This window comes from Manis javanica, chromosome 9, assembly GCF_040802235.1.
Source record: "Manis javanica isolate MJ-LG chromosome 9, MJ_LKY, whole genome shotgun sequence".
Classification (NCBI taxonomy): domain Eukaryota; kingdom Metazoa; phylum Chordata; class Mammalia; order Pholidota; family Manidae; genus Manis; species Manis javanica.
In genome coordinates, this window is record NC_133164.1 from 86,318,711 (window position 1) to 86,341,179 (window position 22,469).

Below are 22,469 nucleotides of genomic sequence, written 5' to 3' on the forward strand. Positions count from 1 at the left end.
AAAAAAAAACACCCAGTTCCAGTACACATATGTGCATACATATATCACCAAATTCTAAATAGAGGTGGTTTCAAACTTTAGTTCCATTAATCTAGGATTTTTATTTAAAAGACAGATTCACTGGTTTTGGTGAAGCTCTGCAATCTGCATTATTAACAAGTCCCTTCAGTGATCCTGTTGCAGAAAAATATTCTTTAGAAAAATATTACCCTAAGTTCCAGGTATTAGCTAAACATCCAGTGTACCTGGTCCATTTTAGGTGTTCAATAAGTATGTATCATATTGAACCAATGTATTCAGCTTTAATGTGTTCCAGCCTTAACAGCAATTAAAGGCACTTATGACTTCTTAGATACCTAAATAAATCAAGCTTTCCAAGGAAAAGCCATCATTTGTGTTATCCCACTTAAGAGAAATATAGCAAGTTGCTATACATATGAACTTCACTTGAAGTCAGCCATTTAAGGGCTTATCTCTACTTTCTCTACAAGTCATTAGCCTCCAACCAAATAAATTCTTTATTTTTCTTCATTCTTCCATTTATCACACTAGCACACTATATAACACACTCAGTGACTCCATGAGAGGGGTGCAGGGTATTAAAAATAGAGAAGAAAAAGTCCTTACCCAATAAAATCCAATGTAATGCAAACTGTACTGTATTTATTTTCTTTTTAATTTACTACAAATGGGATCACTAGATCATAAGCTCCTCCCTATATGATTTTGGGCCTTAAATACTGAGCTAAGTTCTGAAGATAGTTTTTGAATCCCTGCTGATCTTTGCTAGTCCTTTAATACTATTATGACATATTTGTTGATTCATTAATCAAATGCATTTTGAAGATGAAACTCGGGCAATTTAAATCAAGTTGTATGTGACTTATTATAAGTGATTTCCAATCCAACATTTTTTTAACTCAGAAATCTTTAAGGGCTCCAAAATAAACACCAGAGAAATTTATGAGAATTTCATATGAAGGCTTTGCTTTAAAGTCTGTTCATATGGATTAACAAAACAAATAATCCACATATTTTAAAACCTCCACAACTGATTATTAAAATCATTTTTATACAGAATTTTATCAAGACCAATTTAGTCTGCAGAGTTACCTGTAAAAGAACAATGTTAGGTTGCTATTTTAGAAGTGTAACTGATATGCAGGTACTGTGTCCCACCACTGGGGAGTAACTTTCTGAATACTGAGCAATGTATATACACATCACTGTATGCGATGGGATGGAAATTAATATAAATCGTGCATCCTATAAATGTCCCAACATCTGTGACTATTTATGAGCTTACTATCTTCTGAGGCATCTCTGTCTGAATAGCTACTTTAAATTTTTAGTTGAATCCAGTAACACATCAAACATTATTAAAGTACAGTTTATGAAAATACATGGATGCTTATATATTTCAGACATGAAAAATCTTATGGTTGCTAAAGGAAGTATAAGACTTTAAGAGATTTTAAAGTAGTTCTTTCCTGAATGCCTTTTTTTCTCCAAACATTAGACGAAGTTGCATTGTTTACAAAAATTTATTCATACAAATTTTACACACTTTATATAACAGTTATCAAAGTCCTAGTTATAGATATCATGTGTGTAATAATACTGGTTAAGATGTTGTTATAATCAGTTGCACACAAAATAAAGAGCTTCAAGACTAACATCTACCTAAATTATCACTATATCATAAATCTGCTCCAGGTTAGTAAGGCTCTTGGCATTTCTAAAAAGTATACAAAAGATTAAACTGGGTGATCACTGTAAATGCTTGCAACTAGCCACAGGAACACTAAATTGGACTTTGTAAATAAAAGGTTAAGTAGAGCCCTAATTCACTACTAACAGCTGACACAAATACAGAAAACTCTGCCCATTATCCAATAAACAAATAATTAAGACTAAAATGCAAGCCGATGTGTTGCAGCATTGTAGGGCCACTAAATAGCCATCTGTGATTCGTGGCGATTTAAAAGGCGAAGAAAGGCACTAAAGCTGCAAACTGCATCCCGAGTCACATTGCCTGAGGAGGCTGCAGAATTAAAGGAAGATTGATCCCACACACAGGACTTGGGCAGAGATCGAATGCCTCTGCGCTTTCACTTTTTGCAATGTGATCTCCTGGCAGCATCCATCCCGCCTGGGAATGCAAATCCAATTCTGTTTTCTTTGATTTATGACTTCATACTGATCAAATCCGTAAAGGAAAAGGAAGGGTTCTTTAAACTTTACAAGCTAATGTTTAATCTTTGCTTGCTTGTTCGTTTTTTCCAAAAGAATTTGTGCCTGAAATTTGGGTATTTGGCTAGTTTGCCTGTTGTTGAGTGATTTGGTTGCTGGATGAAGGTTCTTTTGTTTATACAAACTACTGGACATGTTCAAGGAATTGATAGGAAACAGACAGACATGTTTTCTGTAGCCAAGAAAAGATACAAAGGGAGGTTCTCAGGGTCCCTTGGAGCTTGCATACCTCACTCTTGACCATAAATATAAGATAGTACTCATACATTTGAAGAGGTTTAAATGATTTATCAGTTAGTGTAAAACTGAGCAACATGAACACTACACATTCTAATATGACAAAGGTTGGTTTTATGAAATAAATTTTACTAAGCAATAAGCCATAATGTATAAAAATACATTTTACCTACAAACTCAATAAACAAGAAACAAAAGGTTCATATTTAGTGCATAATTACTTAGTGGTAACTACACAGGGGTTCCTAAACTTTACAATAAATACTTGCATCAAACAAAAAAAAAAGTAAGAAGCTTTCACAAGTTTAAGAGAAGTGAATGAAAAATGATAAACAGTTCTTAAACAGTGCAAGAGGGAGGGAAAGAGAGTCTTCAGAAAACCACTAAAGAAAAGGCTGGCTCCAAAGGAGCAGGTTTCAAAGGGAAGGAGCCTAGTCATTTCACAAGATGAGAAGCATGGACAGCACTGGAGAAAAACACATTGTACTTTGCATCCATTCCCAATATCCAGCGCCCAAAAGTCAGGCAGGCAGGGGACCTATGGTGGGACTCGGCTTGCCGCCACTGTCCCAGACCTGGTGCAGCAGCCCAAACCAGTCCCTCTCCAGGTCCACCTCCTCCTGCCTTATGCCCTGCCTCCTCCCATATACCTACGTTTCCTTCACTTTGTTCCAAATGCCTTAACCTTGGGATATTGGATTTCCGGGAAGTACAGAAAAGAATCACCTTCCTACCCAAGCCTCTGTCTCTGTACAACCCCCCCAACTCTTCTCCCAAGAAATGGTGTGAATTCTGGGGAGAAGCACAGTTTAGATCAAGCTTTGTTTTATCAGAATTTTCTTCTGGGCTGAGGGTCTGAACAGAGACAAATACACATAAAAATAGAAACAAAGAAAGCAGAAGTATTGGAATTGCCATCCAGTGAGGGGGACAGTGCCTAGTTCAGTTCGGCTGGGACTGAAGCAGCCTGCCCCAGAGACTCACTGGAAAAGAATGCCCTTCAGCAATTCTTCCAAATCATTATCTCAAAATCTCCCTGGAGCAGGGCATCATTATTTATGTACAGTAGCAAATGGTCAGTATTAATATCTTCAGGCCTGTCGTGGATAAAAATACTATCCTTTTAATTCCAGTTTACAAAAATAGGATTAATATTCAAAACAATGATTGTCTATTTTTCTATTTATTTTATATAAAAACATAAACAGCTCAGGCGAATTTTCAATCCTTGTGCACACTCTGTATGAACAGCTATCTATTATACCTATATATATTCTTAATATATATATTTATAATATATCTATATCAATAATTGGTCCACAAAGTATATCTGTGCATTCTCTAGTGCTTTGTAAAAAGAAAAACAATATTATTATCAAAATATTCATTTAATGGCTTACTTCATACATAAATACATGTTTGAATAGAACACATGAGTGATGACTGTTCAGTCAGTTGGGAAAATTGACTTTTCATTGTGTCAGGGTTGTATACACTGGGTAGCTGGTAACTCATCGCTACAAATACGCTATTCGGCGTCCTTTGTTTTTAACCCTTTGTTTATACCTTTTCCCTAGGACAGCAGCCAAGTATTTCTTGACGGCCATTTGTTTCCGGTAGCGGCTGTAGCTGTCGGTGAAGATTCCGTCCGAGTGGCGCTTGGAGAGCGGCTCCGAGTCCTCCTCCGCGCCGCCGCCTAGGTTCCCGCTGCAAGGAAAGGGGTTGGAAACGGGTGGCAGGCGGAAGAAACAGGCTCAACAGCTGCGGGAAGCAGGGGGCCGCACCCCACCCCGATTTCAGAGAAGCCACAGGCGCTCACAGCCTCGCGCGCCGCCGCCCTCCGTCCGCAGGCAGCCCCCGGGAGGGCTCCGATGGAAACCCCTCCGCTTTCCTCCCCGCCAAGCATCTCCTGGCACTGAGTCCTAAAGGAAGGCGCCTGGAATAAGGTTCCGGCCAAGGGCACGCGACGAAAGCCTGACCTCTCCCCTCCAAACGCTGTCCTTTGAAATCTGACCATCCGAGCTTTTGCGCTTAACTACCCTAACTGCTCCTCTCACCGCGCCCCCCTCCCCCACATAGAGAAAATAGCCAAAGAACCCCGGATGCCACGCGGATCCTGCAATTCCTACTCAGTCATGAGCATTCCTCCCGTTCCGCAGGCCAAGTTGAAAAACGTGATAATAATATAAGTCGACAGGCTGTAGGTAATATTTTTCATCGCATGAATTATTCATTGAGAAAAATGTAATCTGTTTTCCCACGGGCTTTATTAAAATGTTGCCTTCTGCTGAGAGATGCTCCATGGAAGCCCTGTGCTTGTCTGGCTCAAGCAAAATCTGCTTCCCTAAGTGTCCAAATTTGAGGTTTGTTGGTTTCCATTTGAATTTACCGTAAAAGAAATGTTTTTTATTTAAGTCATGATTAGAGGGAATTATAGCAAATCGTCCTGTGAAGTTTGAAGATTTTTAATGACTAGCGGAGGGGGCCTCCTTTTTTTCTTTTTTTTGTATATATAGTCAAAACGGATCAAACTCCCCGATTCTCCCGCCCGCGCCCTTTGAGAGCCCTGCAGTCAAGGGGCAGCCTCCAAACCTCCGCCAGCAGCCGGTGTCCGGCGCCGCACACGCGCGGCGCCGACGCACCCTGGGCCCCACGTGCACGCACAGACGTAGACAAGGCACCGCCCAGGCCGCGCGCGCTCACGCCCACGTGCGCCGATTAACTCTTTCGCGAGCTCTTACCCCGCTCCGTTGGCCACAAGCGTCTGCAGGTACTTCCTGGCGGACAGCTGACCCAGCACCTTGCGGTACGCCTTGTTAAGGATCCCGTGGGCGACATCCCTAACGGGGAGGAAGAGTCGGCGCCCGGGATCACCGACTCTGTCCCCAGGTAGCCACCCCAGACCCCCATGTAGGCAGGCTGCACCTCGGCGCTCCGGGAGGCCGACAAGGAAAGCCCCAGAAACACAGACCTCGCGCCTAACTCTCGGGATGTTCAGGACTGACTGCCAGGCACGGGAGTTCGTCCTGCCCTACGGGGATAGCCGACGTGGAGGCCGGCGGGGAGCGCACCTACTGCCACTCTTGGGGCCACAGACCTTTAGGGCGTCCCCGCGCGGCCCGCAAGCCCACACAGGCCCCCTACCAACTTTCTGTCCCTTTCATGAGAACCAGCCAGAAGGGGGAGGGGGGGCTGGAGGGAGTTTAGGAAAAAGAACCTGCTCAGGGGGGCACCTCCTGCCCCTCCGTCCCCAGGGCCCCGGGGAGGCGCCGAGGCCGCGCGGGCCGTACCTCTGCTCCGCGGGGTAGTAGTAGGCGTCCCCCAGCGCGGAGGCGGGGCTCCCCGCGCGTGGCGGGTCCCAGTCGGAGAAGTCCAGCCGCAGGGTTCCGTCGTCGTCGTACGCCTCGTCTTCCGGCCTGCCGGGGTAGCCGGGACAGAAAGACTATGTCAGTACAGGTCCCTCCCCGACTCCGAGGGGACCCGAAGAAAGGGGCTCGCACTGATTTTCCTTCTTCCTAAAGGTCCCCACTGAGAGTTGCCTCTTCTTCCAGGACAAGGGTGGGGGAAGGGCTACGGAGGAGGATCGTACACCCCACAGAAGTTCCCACCCCTCCTCTCGCGGATAAAGGGGCCCCGGCTTCAACGACTCCTGGGAAGCCGAGGCGTCTCCGCTGACCTGGAAACCTGGCCACCAAAAAGGACCACCACCTGGCGCCCGGCGCCTGAGCCTGCCCGCCACAAGCTGCAAAGGGTGGGACGAGAAAGGCCCTAGGAGACCAGGCTCCAGCCTACGCAGAGACCCGATGGGGGAGGCCCGGGGCCAAATGAGGGGGGTGAGGCGGCCAACTCTGGCAGCCACCCCCACCCAGCCTCCAAACCCAGGGGAGCCCTACCCCGCGCAGATGTAGGTCACGGAGAACCTCCAGCTTCTATTTTAGGCGGGAGAAGATCTGGCAGGAACATGAATAATAGATGCCCCTAAACTTAGCCAGTTTGGCGGCGGCTCATTCTGGGCAAGTCCGCGCGCTCCGGTGCCTCTCGCTCAGGGTAAGTGCCAGGCACACGGACTTTGAAAATAGCTGGAGATGAAACAGGATTTTAAATCCACTCAATAAATAGTTCGCGCTAATCTGCTGGCAATGGCAGGATGGTGGGACTGCATCTCAACTCTGGGACTCCGGGAAATGGTCAGCGGGGGGCCGAGAGCCCCCAGGCACTCAACGGTCTCGAAGTCGCCCTTAACTATCGCCTCTATCCTTTTATGGGATACAGGACAGGAAGAAGTGGGTCAAAACACAAAACCCCTCGCTTTGGGCCAATGGACAGACTCACAAAGTGGCCAGGGCAAGCAGCTCTCTGTTCTGTTACAGTCTTACTTCGTTACTCTGCTCGCCTTTCCTCTATCCCTGGAGTAGTAAGGACTTGGCAAGCACGTCCGTCCTCCCGCCTCGCACCCAGCCTTCCCTCGGCGACGCGCCCCTGCCCTGGCCTAGCTGCCTGGAATCCCTAGGTTTTCCTAGCCGCTACCATCCCTGCCCTGTGCCCAGATGCCGGAATCCTAATACTGAAGCCAGAACCCATCTCTCCCACCAACCAATGGTCAGCGGCCCCTACTGCGAAACGTTCTTGGGCGCGGCTCGGAGGAGCAGCTTCGCGGGCAGAGAGCGCGCTGCTCACTGCAGGGAGCCAAGTGCACCCCGGGGCGCAGACGCTGTGCTGCAAAGCGAGTTTCCATTCTCCCGCTGACCCGACGCCGGCCGATTAGAAACGAGGGGTTAAGAACAAAACTAGGGTTACTCCAGTCTGGGGCTCCAGGGCTGTCCTGGTGCCTGCCTACTGGTTTTCTCTTCCTCCCTCCTTGCATCCGTTTGGTCCCTTTATCCTCCTCCCTCTCATACTCATTCTTGTTCTCCCTTCTCTCAAATTGCTCTTCTTCAACCATACCCAGCCAACACGCCCTCGCCAAGACAATGAGACTCAAATGCAGTTGGAAAACATATTACTTTAAAAGAAAGCTCTTCCAGGGGAAAGAATTCGAACTGACTTGAGAGGGAGAGCGGAGGAGAGAGAGGGAGACCCCCGCCCCGATAAATCCAGGGGACCCAACCCTCAATCCCCCCAGCCCGGCTCCGGAAGCCGAAGTTCTCCTAACTGAAGTAAGGATAAGGAAAAGCAGTCACGCTCCGGGCCCTGCCCTGCCCCCTCGGGCGGGCGGGGCTGGGGGAGGGGAGGGTTCTCCCGCTCGCGCCTCCACCGGAGCCGCTGGGCTGCGGCGGGCTGGGGGAGGGGCACCGGGCCACAGTCGAGCTTCCGCGGCCCTCCGTCTGAGCCAGGGCCAGCGGCCCGCGGTCGGACCCAGGCCGGCGGCGGCGCGCTGAGGGCGTGTTAGGAAGGTGGCTGTAGCAGAGACTAAGGAACTGCAGGAGGGCAACCACGAAGAGGTGTCGGGGGAAGGGAAACCCCAGCCTCAGCTCAGCACCTACCTGATCCCTGGAAACCGGAGTCCGGCGATGGCAGGTGAGCAGTAGACGCTGCTGTGCATTATTATCCCGTAGACCAGCAGGGCCAGCCTAGCTCCGCTACACATGGTCATTCTGCGCAGGATGGCAGAGAGGACACACAGCAGTCAGAACGCCCCTGGCCTTCCACCCGTCAACCCCAAGAAACTCCCCGGGCAAGGGGAGGGTCTGAGCGAAGCTCCCGCGCCCACTGTTGAATACCTCTTACTGAAAGCCCGCGCGTGCCCCGCCGCTTGACCTCTCTACAGTAAGAAATTATATATATGTATGTACCCGGTGCCCAAAAACTCCAGACCTGATGGAAGGAAAGCTAACTCGTCGTACCCTAATGATGGCGAAAGATTCAGCAGTCAAGTGAGTCATTTGGTTCGGTAAGATTTTTTTCCCTTACCACTCTTACCGCTGCTAGAAGGACGCTCAGTTTGCTGCCAAGTAGGACGGCGGGCAAAGGGTGTCCAAGTTTCTGCGCTGAAGTCACAACCCAAGAGGCATCACCGTCTGGCTTTAGTGTCTGAGAAACCGCAGGAATGAGGAGGAGCAGCAGGAGGAGCTGGAGGACTTGTTTGCTGAGGCCAGTATTCTGTTCAAAAGTTTGTAGACGCACAGAACTAGGGGGAGCGTGACTCCGAGAAAAGGGGGGCGAGGAGAGAGATGCAGAAGGAAGAAAGGGAAGGCGACGAGATACAGTAGGGGAGGGGGCAAAGTGACCGTAAGTCCACTGGGAGAAAGAAGTAAGTAATTAAGGAGGAGGGAAAGTCGAAGGAGGAGAGGAAGGAAGGGAGGGCCGCGGCGCAGCCGGCGTCTGTGGAAGCCGCCCGTGAGGCAGCTGCGCAGGCGGCCGCGCGCTCCTTGCTCTGAGGTCTCTCGCTGCGTCTGAAACTGCGGCTTCTGCTGCTGGTTACAGAGGTGACTGGCCCTCTGCTCCTATTTATATGTGCAGTTAGCAGAAATCTATCCAAGCATGCTTTTAAAAGAGCCTTTCTTGTCAACATCTGTCTGCCTATGGCCTTTAAGTACAGAATATTTTGTTGCGCTGTTGCGCTCGGATTTTTATTCATGGAATGACTTCCTTTTTTTTTTTTACAGTCACGTAATGATCGGGTATCAGAAAAAGACGTCAGCATTCTAGTCCCTCAAGGAACATATTAACTATTCTGTGCTGTCCTCCTGGATGATAAGATCCGGAGTCATCGACTTCTCATAAACACCTTTCATTCATCCAATCCAATTTTTGAGAAGTCCAATAATTTTGATGGCTTTCAATTTTACTCATTTCCCAAGGATAGGTAAAGAATTTATAGAATTTCGAGGACGGTAAAAGTCATGTTTTTAATTATGTCCCTGCTATTTCTCTTTACTTTTCATCAAGCCCCAGCAGTCAGAGTTCTGGTCTCTGAATTAAGCACCATCAAGCTCTCCTATTAATAAATTTAATTTAGCTCTCCTAATTTCTTGCGTATGTTCTCTTAGATAGGCAATTAAATGTGGAAGTCGTTTTGTTTTTAAAGAGAAGTCTTGGAGGATTTTCAGTAAATCGCTAATGAGTCTGGCTGTCGCTGACAGTCTGGCTATGAGTACATTGATTAGAGTTAAAGCTGCGTCCGTCCGGAGCGCGGCCTGTGGAGCTGTCCAGTCTTGGAGTGCTGAACTGTTTGGTTGAAGATGCTACCAACATTGAAAAATTGCCACGGGTTTAATTCTTCACCAGAGCCTCTAAATCTGAAAATTTGGCAGTGGTGCCACTAATGTGGCGGTTCATTGTCCAAGTCACCCCTCTGTTCAGATATGTTCCTGCATTGTAAGGTCTGTGAATGCCCTCAGTGCTGAGAACTGTTCAAACGCTGTCTAGATTTGAGTTCAGAGCATTCTGTGTCTGGTTGTTCCTTCATTTGAATCTCTAAATAAGCCTATTTGGACACCTTCACACTTTCTGTGGCTCTTACTGATTTTAAAAATTGAGATTGTGAACTTGTGTTTTCCATAAAAATTGAAATTTTAAAACTGCAGGAATGAGAAACATGTTTTACCCCTGTGTTTACAACTTGAGTTCTGTTTGGGGAAATACAGACTGGGAAAGCACAAGGATCCCCAGTACAAGTTCACTTGCTAGGGGTTTCTAACGGGAATCCCTCCGTTGGGAACGGTTAAGTTTTTTTAACTAAAAATGACGTGGGAACAAGAAAACAGTAAGGGAAGACCATCCACCGGAGGCTTCCAAGTCCCTGGGTAATTAATTTAAGAAGATTCATAAATTTCTACTCCAGTAAGAAAACTCGGGTCTATTTCTTTTTTAAAAGAAATAAAGCCATCAATAACCTTTTGTGTGCATTTTAACTATTTGGATCTTAAAAATTAGAGGAAATGGCAATTTAGTGGGAGTATTCCCTATTGCTATGATCTGGATCTAATTTTTAAATAAGCTATATTAGTTCTCTGCATGCTGTTTCTAAGACAAAATTATAATGCTTCTCATTCTCAATGCCTTTCCCGCTCTCTCATTTAAGATAATAATACTTCCTCCAAGACAGCATTTTGCTTATTCCTGGCGGAGAATGGCCAGAAACTGCCCACGTCCTCTAATTTATTCCTGGGGTTTCTGCAGATTGCTTGCAATAAAGCTTCACAACACATCTACATGAGAATGTATCTTTTTGTCACCACTGCATATGTTCACTGATTTATGCTGGAGTGTTCACATGCGTGTGTTTCGTGTTCACCTCTGCCTCTGGAGCAAGCTCGCCCACAAGAGCCCGCGGTGAACACCACCGGATAATCAAGCAGAGACGTCTTTCTTACTAAAGAGCCCAAAGCTATTACTGACTGTGGCTTTCCTGCCTTCCGCCTTGCTTCACGTCAAAGGTGAACCCGATTAAAATCGTTACTCCTTCCTCCCACGCGAATTCAGAAATGAGTTCAATCTGTAGAAATATTTGAAAATTTCCAAGACTCCTTGTACAAATTCACTACTCTACTTTAGTAAAGGGAGCCACCATGTGGGGAGTTTGTTGACTTCATGGCCTATTCAAGAGAGAAAACCACAAACACCATTAACTTTGTGGGAAGGACGACGCAGCTGCGGGCTCCACGCGCTGCCGGAATCTGGACTAAACCTCTGGTCTACAAAGTCTGTGCCACTTTTACTCTTCTCAGTTTAGGCACTCTCAGCGCGGAGCTCTGGGCCCAGCGCCCCAAAATTACTGGCCCCGAGGCCAGAACTCATTCACTTAAGTGAAAGGCTAAGCAGACAATTTAAGTTCATATTACGGGTCACAGAAATCCAGAAAATCAAGCTTCTGAGACCCAGCCTTAGCTCAGCACAGTCTAGAGATTCCCTAGCCCCCGGGGGAATCGACTCCCAGCAGGATAGTTGGCAGGTCTTTCGTTCTACTGACAGTCTGATTAGGCGACTTTAGTGTCCGGTGAGCACGGAAGCTTTCCCGGTCTAGAAAGTTCTGGCCTTGGTTCCCATGGCCCGGGAGTGCCGGGAAGGCTAAGGAAGGGGAGGAACTAGAAGCGGAGGAAGAGGCCGGAGAACTGCGAGAGTCCTGAGCACCCTGCCTCGCTAGATCCCCGGCGTAAGCACAGGCCGTCTGCTTTCTATTGAGAGTAGAGGAATATCGGGCAACTGAGGTATCAAGGACTAAAACTACCCCCCAAGTACCCTGACAGAGGTCATTTGCGTCTAATCTTGGGGAGTGCCCCAACTCGAGCGCCGGCGCTGTTTTCAGGGGGTCTCTGTGCCTGGGAAGTGACGGGGAGGAGGGCGCCTCCGACGGTGTTTCGAGCCTGGGGGCCCCGACGGGGAGTCCAGGCCCGGGCTGCGCCGGAAACCACGGCCTGGACCGACTGGCTCACTGCAAACGCAGGCGCCAACCTGGCTTGAAGCGAGGAATGGGGCCTGGACGGAGGACCGCAGGGGCCCTCAACTACCGCGCCCTTGGTGGGCGGAGGGAGAGTGAGAGGAGAGCTGGGGAAGAGCAGGAGAGGGGCAGCGCCTTAGTTTTAAAACCTCTTCTACTCGGTTTCTCTCCCGAAGGGATTGTTACATCCTCCCAAGGCGACTGAGGTGAAGAGCAAGAGAGAAAAACCTTCAGATCTCCCTTGTGTAATTGAAAACGACTTGGGGAGAAGAGGGAGGAGACGAAGTACAGTCCGAACTTACTATTTACAAATAACCCAACGGAATTTCAAGTCTTCCCGACAGCCCCACCCCTTCCCCTCAAGGTTCGCCACAGGAAAGAAGAATGGCATATAAGTAGAGTTGTGTTCGGTTAGAAAAGCTAGAGGAAAACCAAGGAACGCAAGAGAGGAAGGTCTCGCCTATGTCCTTTGTGAGGCAGACGGTTTCCCGCTAAGCTGTGACCTACACAGAAGAGGCTGTTTGGCAATATTTGTTGGAAATGATAAAAGATCCTGAATTCCAAGCCTCTAATGTATCAACCTCTTTTTATCTCATTTGCCCTTAAAATATGAAACATAACTTGCGGTCTGAAGTGGTGAATGCTAGCTGCAATTCAAACATTTCCCTGAATCGTTTTTCCTGGTCATTGACACATCTGTCTTCCTTGAAGTTTCAAGCCTTGAATCCTCAATCAACATTCAATTTAAAGAACTCTTTAGCCCTTGGAAATGTGAGACTTTGTACTCAAATATTTACTGAGTTTGAATTTACAGATGGCTTCACAACATTAGCAAATATCTGGCATAGACAAGACTCAGTTCCCTGGGGTGGGGAGATTTGCACTACTTTCCTTCCAGCCTAGTCACCTGTCCTACCCATAGACCCACGTGGTCACTTTTCCTCTCTGGCTATAAAGCTCTCCCTAATGGCCATGTGCCACCACTGTCCCTATCTCCTATTTCCATCTATTTTTCTTTTCTACCATGTGAAAGGACATGTTTGCACACAACATCTTCATACATTCCTAGTAGAAATAATACTAAATCAGATGGGAAAAGTTACATTCTCATTCAATTCATTTCTAATAAATACTTAACATAAAAACCAGGCTATAATAAACTTTGTTAGTGAGCAAGCTTGATGCAAAATATCCTCTCATAAGAGTGACAAAAGTAAATTATAATACAGTAGTCAGTTTCACTCTAAACTTTTTATCTTCTGACTGTTTCAGAAAATGTGATGACTAATGGCTCACTTCATACTGATTATACCTGTTGGGAAACCTGAATGTTCTGCAGCAGAACATCATGACCATCACTTACTGGACTGCCTGCATCACGCTCTTCTGAATTCAGTATGAAGTAAGGAGCTGATGAGCTTATCCACAATGTGTCATGACTTCTCTGGCCTTCAGAATTTAACACACTCTGAAAACAGCCAGCAAAGGAAGACTTTCCAAACCACATGGGCAAAAGCATCTCTCTCTAATTCAAAAATAGCATTGCATGTTCACACAAGACACACAAGAAGCAAAAAGTAGGATCTAACCTTTGCTACAGGTTTGGATGATTTGAACTGTCTCACATACATGGCTCTTCTAAGGACTTGTTCTCTGAACACTAGTCTACCTGGTACCAAAAATACATACCCCAGACTTCATTGTGCAGCATCTGCCAAATTCCCCCCAAGCTGCCCAGAATGTGTCCTCTTCGAAGCCAAGGAGAAGAAAGTCCTCATTATACTTGTCTAAATCCTCTGCTCATCTAAGACTTCAAAGCTTGAAGAAGATCCAGGAAACCCAATATCCTAAATTATTTTTGTGACAGCTTCTGATAATGTTGCAAGGATGATCTGTGTGCCACATAAAACAAGGTTTTTATGTGTAAGTAAAAAGGTAGCATCCCAAACATCTATCCTCTGGGTTTGGACTCAGCCTTATCTATCTTTGAATAGTGGTCTATTTGTAATAATTTTGGAACCTTTTTTATTTTTTAACCTATCACTAGACTTTGTAATAATAATAACTCTACAAACACTTTTTAATCTTTTTCTCCATCCAAGTATACACAGGCATAAATTCTTTTTTTTTAAGTTATTATCCACTTGGAATACAATTATATTTGCAATGAATTTACTATTTAAAAACTTAAATTACTATTCCTTTAAATTCTTTTAAATCCTTCCTTCTAATAGGGCTGCATGATTTTGCTACTCACTAGTTAATAGCAGCAGCAATACAACTATTTACTGAACACTTACTATGCTAAACACTTGACTAGTTACTTCCTTTAACCTCAAAAGTAGGAAGAAACTATCTTCTTCCCACACACTATTATTATTCCATTTTACAGATGAGAAACTGAGACTCAAAGTGGTTAGGTAACTTACCCAAAGTCACAGGGCTGCTATATTGTAATGCAAAGATTCCAATCCAAGACCTAGTGACTCCACACAGTCTCAATGGCTATAGTATATTATACTGATTTACATGTTTATTTCCTCTAGAGTTGTTTTAAATACAAATTTTTACTTTTATATGAGTTTTCATCTGTAACTTAATTCAACTGAGAGGAAAATAGGTTTCTTTTTTTATTAATTTTCAAATTAAAAGTTGTGTTTCATATAATAGGAATCAAATGCTATTAACACAGGAGAAGCTGGTTAAGTTACACGACAAATATATGTGGGCTTTGCTTTACAGAATAGATATGCCTCTAAAAATGTGTGCATTAATAGTATACATATTCTTAATTATATACATCAAATTATTAAAAGGGTAACAAATATTGTCATTCCAAGTCACTATGTGAAATGATTTCATACCTAAGAATGAAGCAGAAGTTCCAGTGATGTGTTTAAGTTAAAAAAAATACTCATTATTTTGTAAGATCACCATTTAATAGCTGTTATACCATCATCATATCATATTAAATCATCATGTAATTCAGTACCACAGAAACCATATGATTGCCAGTGAGTCAAAACTTTAGTGAGTCAAATAAGATTAGTATATAAAAATGTTTTACAAACATTAGATCCTAGACCAATACAAGGGAAGGCAAATCAACATTCACAGAGCTCCTTCTTTGATAGCAATGACATGCTCTGTACTAGCAAACAATGTCCCATTTAATCCTTTTATTGCCCTGGAGGTAGATATGGTAGTATTATTCCTATTTTTACTAATGGATAAACTGAGATTTTTAAAGGTGAATCAGCTTGCCCTAGGCACTCATCTGACAAATAACAACGTCAGGTTTCTAAATCAGGGATAGCTGTTTCCAGAGTTTCTGTGTGTTCACCTACTATTTGGTTTCCTTGTTAATACTATATAATTATCATTACTATTAAAGCAGAAAGAAGCACCAGCTTTCATAAAAGCACATGAGTATTTAACAAAATGATGAGTTTTAAGGCAGTAGTTTAAACAAGTCTTGCTCTTCCTTGACATTTTAAAGTGAAGAGGTTGTGTATGAGTAGCATTTTTAGGAACATTTTAAAAGATATAGCAATGAATCAGGTTGCACTCAGAGGTATTAAAAATGTGATAAAGCTGCAGCAATTAGAACAGTATGGTGCTGGATCAAAGGAATAAGTATCAAGTGTATAAATATAAAGAAATAAAACTATTATATAATTTCCAATGGAAAGAATAAAACAATGGGACATCTGTTTATTTGGGGGAAAAAAAGAAAAATTAGGTTGCTGATTCATATCCTACAACATTAAACATACCCAAATTGATTAAAATTTTAAATGTAAAGGAAGGTCACAAAAATACATGAAAAATATATAAATAATTTTAGAATTGGAAAGGAAATTTTAAGACTACAATTTAAAAGAAACCAAAAAGGAAGAGACTGATAAATTCACTAAAATATTCTTTTTTAATTTCTCTGTGTTAGAAGTAAATCCATGAATAAGCTTAAATGGCACATGAAAATTTGGGGGAAATGTTCCCATTGTATATGAAAACTAAGAATTCAAAGTTTCAAGATATAAAGAACACTTACAGATCCAGAAAGAAAAGGCAGTTACACCTAAATGCAACCTTGGTAAAGGACATAAATAGACCATTCACAAAATTAGAAATGTGAATGGCCAATAAATTTGCACGAAATTTTTCTGTCTCCAAATGAATAGTCTTAATATCCTACTGTTTTCATTGGAAATTAATAATAGTGTTTATTTCCTTATATTTATGGACTTTATAGTTGGCCCTTTAATTTGTTCTATGTAGTATAAATGGTTGTACAAATGTAAATTAAAATGTTGTTTTTTTAATTTGCCAAATTGGAATGATTTGCTTATATTCTGTTATATTGACAAATAGGCAAGGAACTGTGTTCTCAAGCACTGCTGGCAGAAGTATGAATTGACCCAACATTTCCAAAGAGCAGTTTGTCAATTATGCATAAATTTGACCCACTGATTTTACTTCTCTAAATTTATGCTAAGGAAATAAGCATGGATCTATCCAAGGATTAACTGCAACCTATACATAGCACCATTGATTATAATAAGGAACATTTGAAAACAACCATAAAATGTCCCATAATAGGAGACTGATTAAACTTCTTTTAGAACATCCCTACAATGGAACATCATTTCTACTGTAGAATGCTGAAAGGGAATAATGCTGGAGAAAAATCTTTAATGACATGAAAGGATACTTAGAAAATGTTGTTAAAGAAAGTGAGAGAGCAGAATACAAACCCATATGTATTTTGTAAAAACAAACATTTCTATATGTGCCTCTAAAAGGATATACATGAAAACATTACCAGTGTTCCTCCCCAGTGTTGAAATTGCGGAAGACATGGATCCTTTTTTTCTTTTTATGCTTATCCATTATTTCTTCAAGCTTTTTAAATGAATGTATATTTTTATAATAAAAAAAACAAGTATGAGATTTATTTCTAAGAATAATGCATGTTTTTTCTTATTACATTTCCAATAAATATGTACTTCCTCTTTGTTTAAGTTTCTTTTGTCTTGTATTGAGAAAACAGCCATTGATTGTTCTCATCATGAAGGTCTCATCTATCTATAAGCTCCTCTTGGAAGGAAAGCAGAAGGCAAACCAGGACAGAAGGAAGAATGGAACAGAGACAACACAGTAAGGATAGCAAAGGCAGGTTGGAGAAGCTGGCAGAGGGGAGAGCCAAGCACTACAGCCATCAACAGTAGCCGTGTGGAGGGTATATATCAAATCCTCTCATGTTAAGTCATTACTGATAAATTAAGTGAATGTGTTCGATCAAATCTGTGCTGAATGATGTTGAGCTGTATCCTGGAAGTATAGTTTATCCTGTGTTACTCAGAGGTGGGTCACATAATGTGTGGTTTATTCAGAATTTGGCTCCTTAATAATCCAAGTCTGTTGTCATGTTTTGTGGGACCACAGAGGTCCAGGCATCTGAATAGTGTCTCCTGACCCCCACCTTCCCTGGGTAAAGCACATCCTTTCCATTCCAGGTTTCAGGGCTCATCATTATCAGGGTTGAACAACATCTAGCAAGCAGGGTTGGTCAGGTGCCATGTTTCAGGCCCTTAGAATTTTCAAGAGGTTTTGTTATAGACTGAATTGTGTCCTCCAGAAAATAAGCATTGAAGTCCTCAACCTCCCAGGACCTCAGAATGTAATGTTATTTGAAAGTGGGGTCTTTGCAGGTGGTGTCAAGATGCAGCCATGAGGGTGGGTCCTAATCTTACATTAATCAGTGCCCTAATAATACGGGAAAATCAGGACACAGACACACATAGGCACAAAGGGATGATTGCGTAAAGAGACATAGGGAGAATGACATTTGAAGACTGGAGTGATACTGTCATGAACCAAGGAATGTCCAGCTCCCAGAAGAAGGAAGAGGCGAGGAAGGCCCCTTGCCCTAAAGACTTCTGTGGGAGGATGACCCTGCCAATGCTTTGGCTTGGACTTCCAACCTGTGGAACTTTGAGACAATAAATTTCTGTTGTTGTGAGCCTCCCAGTTTGTGCTACTTTGTGTCAGCAGCCCTAGGAAACTAATCCAGGTGGTACAATCTCCCTCTGATGCACTGCTGTAAAGCCAATCACAAAGAACTGAGGCTCTGCTCCTGCCTGTTTATATACATTGCCCTCACACTCAACCTCCAGCTGGCCATCATTTTCCACCTTGAAACTGAGATAAAAGTCCAGTCTCCCTCACAGGATTATTGCACAGAATTGATACCTTAAAGTATATTGGGTAGCACTTTATGAAGAAAGGGAGACATAACCTTAAAGTATATTGGATTGCTCTTCATGAAGAAAGGGAGACATACGTACAACACAACCATATAAACATGCTCAACAGAAGTAGCTATGGGGCCTAATAGATTAAGGCAATTGTTAACTCCATCTGCTTTTTGAGCAGTTTGCAATCTTACGATGCTTCGCTAGTGTGTTGAAACAAGCTATTGTGCCAGCTCAATGCATGGTATGCAGACGGAGTGACCTGTGCAGGGTTGTGTGTATGGAGTACTTACACTAGGGCACAGTGTGCAATGGCCATTCCCTAAAGGGTCACGCAGCAGACACCTTGTAAATAAGGCTGTCCCAGGAAGGCAAATGTTTTGCTAAATAAATAAGATCTCTTTAGGAAAACTGCCTGACTCAGAGTAATAGGCAGAGGACAAAGAAGGGAGGCTACAGGGCCTTTCAGAAAGAGCCCCAAAGTACTTTGAGACATAACACAACCCTCATTCTGAAGGCCGAACCATTCATCTTTCCTCTCCAAATGCTCCTGCTAAAGGGATGTCTATTTTAGACAGGAAAGATTTTTTACCTATTCTATTTTACTGTAGCCTAATGCTAAGCAAACTTTTACATTTATGAGCAAGCTCCCCCAAAATTTGAAGCAAACATCCAAACTCTTGAGTGAAAAGAACCCAGAATTATATTTTTAAAATCGAAATATAATAATAGTACATATAGTTGCACTTACAGCGGCAGGAGCTTTGAGGCCCACAGTGAAGCCATGGCTAGCAGGCCTCTACCACATCTACTGAAGCCAAATCAAACTAAGAATATCAGCAAGCATTCGTCAATTAACAGCATGTGTTGAAAGAGCCAGACAAGAAGCATAAGACTGCAAACGCTCTGCCATCAAGAAGTTTACAACAAAATAACTAGAAGCAAAATGCATTTTTGTAAGTTGTCAATTGAGTTTCTGCTAGGGACAGAATGTTTGTGTCCCCGGCCAAAAGGCGTTGAAGCCCCACTCCCTCTGTGATGGTATTTGGAGGTAAGGCCTTGAGGAGGGAATTAGGTCAGGAGAGTAGAGCCCTCATGAATGGGATTAGCATCCTGATAAGAGGAGACACAAGAGAGATGATATCTCATTCCCCCATGTGATCACACAGCAAGCAGGTAGCCCTCTGCAAACTAGGAAGACAGCCCTCAGCAGACACTGAATCTGCCAGCACCTTGATCTTGGACTCCAGCCTTCAGAATTGTGAGAAATAAATGTCTCTCATTCCACAGTTTTCAGTACTCTATTACAACAGCCGAGCTAAGACAGGCCTTAAGCCAGATCCTCTCTACTTCCCCACTACCGCTCTTATTCAAAAAATATCTGCAGATGCATACAACTGCCACAAATACAGTGTTTTTTGAAACCTTCAAAAATACCTCCTTTAAAAAAGATGGGCCGGGCCAGTGGGGCACTGCCCCTCGCAGCGTATTTGTGTGCTGCTCCCTAAGCCAGCAGGCATGAATGTGGGGTAGGACAGCCTTTGCAGACTGCTTTTAAAAATCGCTGTGCTTATCTGCTCTAACAAAAAAAAAAAATTAAATAAAAAAGAGGGAGGAAAGGTTGAGAACCATTGGTCTAATGATTTAGTTTCAATCAACTAGACATGGCAAACTGCAGAGAAGCCTGTAGGGAAGGTTCCAACCCCATTTTGTTTTAAGTCTTCTGTGTGTAGCCTCGATTCCAAACTCATTTGAATAGAAAGCTGTTTTTTTTAGCTGATGATTGAAATTTAGCATGTGTCTGGTTGGACGTGAAATAGTTACAGTGGTTTAGTCCATGTAACCCTGGGCCTGAGAATCTCTTTCCAACGACTCAAATCCGTGTCATAGTCACCACAGCCACTAACAGGAATATCCCCACGTTATCTGAAGCAAAGCCCTTCAAGAGAGTGCTAAAGTGCTCTTTTTTTTTTTTGAGAGGGCATCTCTTCTATTTATTGATCAAATGGTTGTTAACAACAATAAAATTCTGTATAGGGGACTAATGCATAATCATTAATCAACCCCAAGCTTAACTCTCAACAGTCTCCAATCTTGTGAAGCATAACGAACAAGTTCTTACATAGTGAATAAAGTGCTCTTTTAAAATATTAAAGTTTTCCGTTGCTGTTCAAGAGTGATTTTTTGCATTTTCAAGCTTCTGCTACTCTAATTAAATGACATTGTGCAAAAATACACTGCTGGTGGGATTGCAAATTGGTGCAGCTGCTATGGAAAGTAATATGGAGGTTTATCAAAAAACCAAACATGGAAATACCTTATGACCCAGCAATTCCACTTCTGGGAAATTACCCAAAGAAAATAAAATCACTAATTCAAAAACATATATATACTCCTATGTTTATTATAGCATTATTTACAATAGCCAAGATATGGAAACAATCTAAATATCTATCAATAGATAAATGGAGTTTTAAAAAGTGGTACATACATACAGTGGAATATTACTCAGTCATAAAAAAGAATGAAATCTTGCCATTTGCAACAAGAGGGTATTACATTAAGTGAAGTTAGACAAAAAAATATGAACACTATATGATTTCACTTCATGTGGAGTCTAAAAAACAAAACAAACAAACAAAACAGAAATAGACTCATAGACACAAAGAACAGACTGGTGGTTGCCAAAAGGGAGGGAAGTGGGTGGATAAGTGAAATAGGTGAAGGGGGGAAAAATAGTGAGAATGTTTGATATCTTGATCTGGGCAATGGTTACATAGTATATATACATGTCAAAATTCATCTAGCCATACACTATGATTTATGCATTTTATTGTATATACCTTAAGATAAATTTTTTAAAAACATAAGGGGAAACTGGATGGAAGATATGTGGGAAATCTCTGTATTATCTTTGAAAATTTTCTGTAAATCTAAAAAACAGAAAACAAAACCAAAAAATACTGTATTTACAAAGACTGTACTTGACCTGCAAAATTTACTCTAACACAGATTTTACCTAGACTAAATAAAATTAATTTTAGGCTAAGTATTTTACCTAGGCTGTCATTCCTATCCCACAATAGAGATAACAGAACACATACTTTTTTCTGTAACAAATATCATACAACACACACACACATACACACACACACACACACTGCATTTATATTGCTCTCACAGCACATAGCAGATTCTGCCCAGTAGATGGACAATTAAATTATAATACACAGAAGAGGCAGAAATTCAATGTTACTATACTTACAACTTGATTTCTTTTATATTTGCCCAAGGTGTTGTAGGGCACAAACATACATACTAAAAAAATTTTTGTGACTGCTACTTCCTTGCTTTTAATGACCTTTATGAAAGCCAATTTACTCTGACATTTAAAAAAAGCAAGTGTACAGATACAGAAAAATCTATAATGCTTAAAAAGTCACTAAAATGGTGCCTGTCAATGACCTATGACAGAGGTATAGTAGTTGCCTGTAGAAGAAGATATTGACCATGTAGGGGCCAGGCGGGAGCTTTTTGGAAATGTGATATGCCTCAATCTGGGTGATGAATACATAGGTAAAAATTATCAAGCTGTAAATTTAAGATCTGTGCACTTTACTATAAGTCATACCTCAATAAATTATTCTATTTCTACCTGTTAAGTGTATTCATCTCATGCTCAAATTTAGATAAAGTAATAACATATTAAGTTTTAAAGTAATAATTTACAGATTACTAAATTAAAGAACAAATTGGATTTTTTAAGTCATGAGACCCCCTTGATGCCTGTATATAATCATACACCACATGGCCATTAATAGGGATTGTCCATAAAACCAAAGCTAACTATTTGTTGGCAGCAATTGAATCTGAAAGACCAACAGATGAAGAAAATTGTTTCCTGCAACCTAACTCCTTCAGTTCCGTAAACACCAAGGCCACCCCTGGTGAACACTAAATTTCCCTCACTTCTGAGGTCACACACACACACACACACACACACACACACACACACACACACACACACACACACACAGAGACAGAGTTAGGCTGCAGCTGCTGAGAGCTGACTGCAATTTCTCTGTCCCATTCAGGGCCTAGGCGGGCTCAGGGCAGACTGCCTGAAAATATGCCACTTTGTCACACTGATTATTTTGAATTAAAATTTCTTTAAAAAAATAAAAGGACACACGGATCCTCCTTTGTCCATGTAGAAGCAGGAAATAGATCTCCCAGGTGAAAGGTACCTTCCCTGTACCAGGAGAGTACAAAGTTAGGGAATTTAGGGTGGAGAAAGCTGTATCAACCTTGTTACTTCTTTACTAATTTACTACACCAAGCCT

General features: G+C 42.8%; 1 protein-coding gene across 1 annotated transcript; it reads right to left on the reverse strand.

Moving 5' to 3' along the window:
* Positions 1–2,598: 2,598 nt before the first annotated feature.
* Positions 2,599–9,402, reverse strand: ADCYAP1 (adenylate cyclase activating polypeptide 1). Its single transcript, XM_017657183.3, has 5 exons — positions 8,410–9,402; positions 7,974–8,084; positions 5,781–5,906; positions 5,232–5,330; positions 2,599–4,197 (listed from the first exon to the last, which is right to left on the reverse strand). The coding sequence occupies exons 2-5, from the start codon at positions 8,081–8,083 to the stop codon at positions 4,008–4,010; spliced, it is 525 nt and encodes a 174-aa protein (XP_017512672.1). The 5' UTR covers position 8,084; positions 8,410–9,402; the 3' UTR covers positions 2,599–4,007.
* Positions 9,403–22,469: the final 13,067 nt, after the last annotated feature.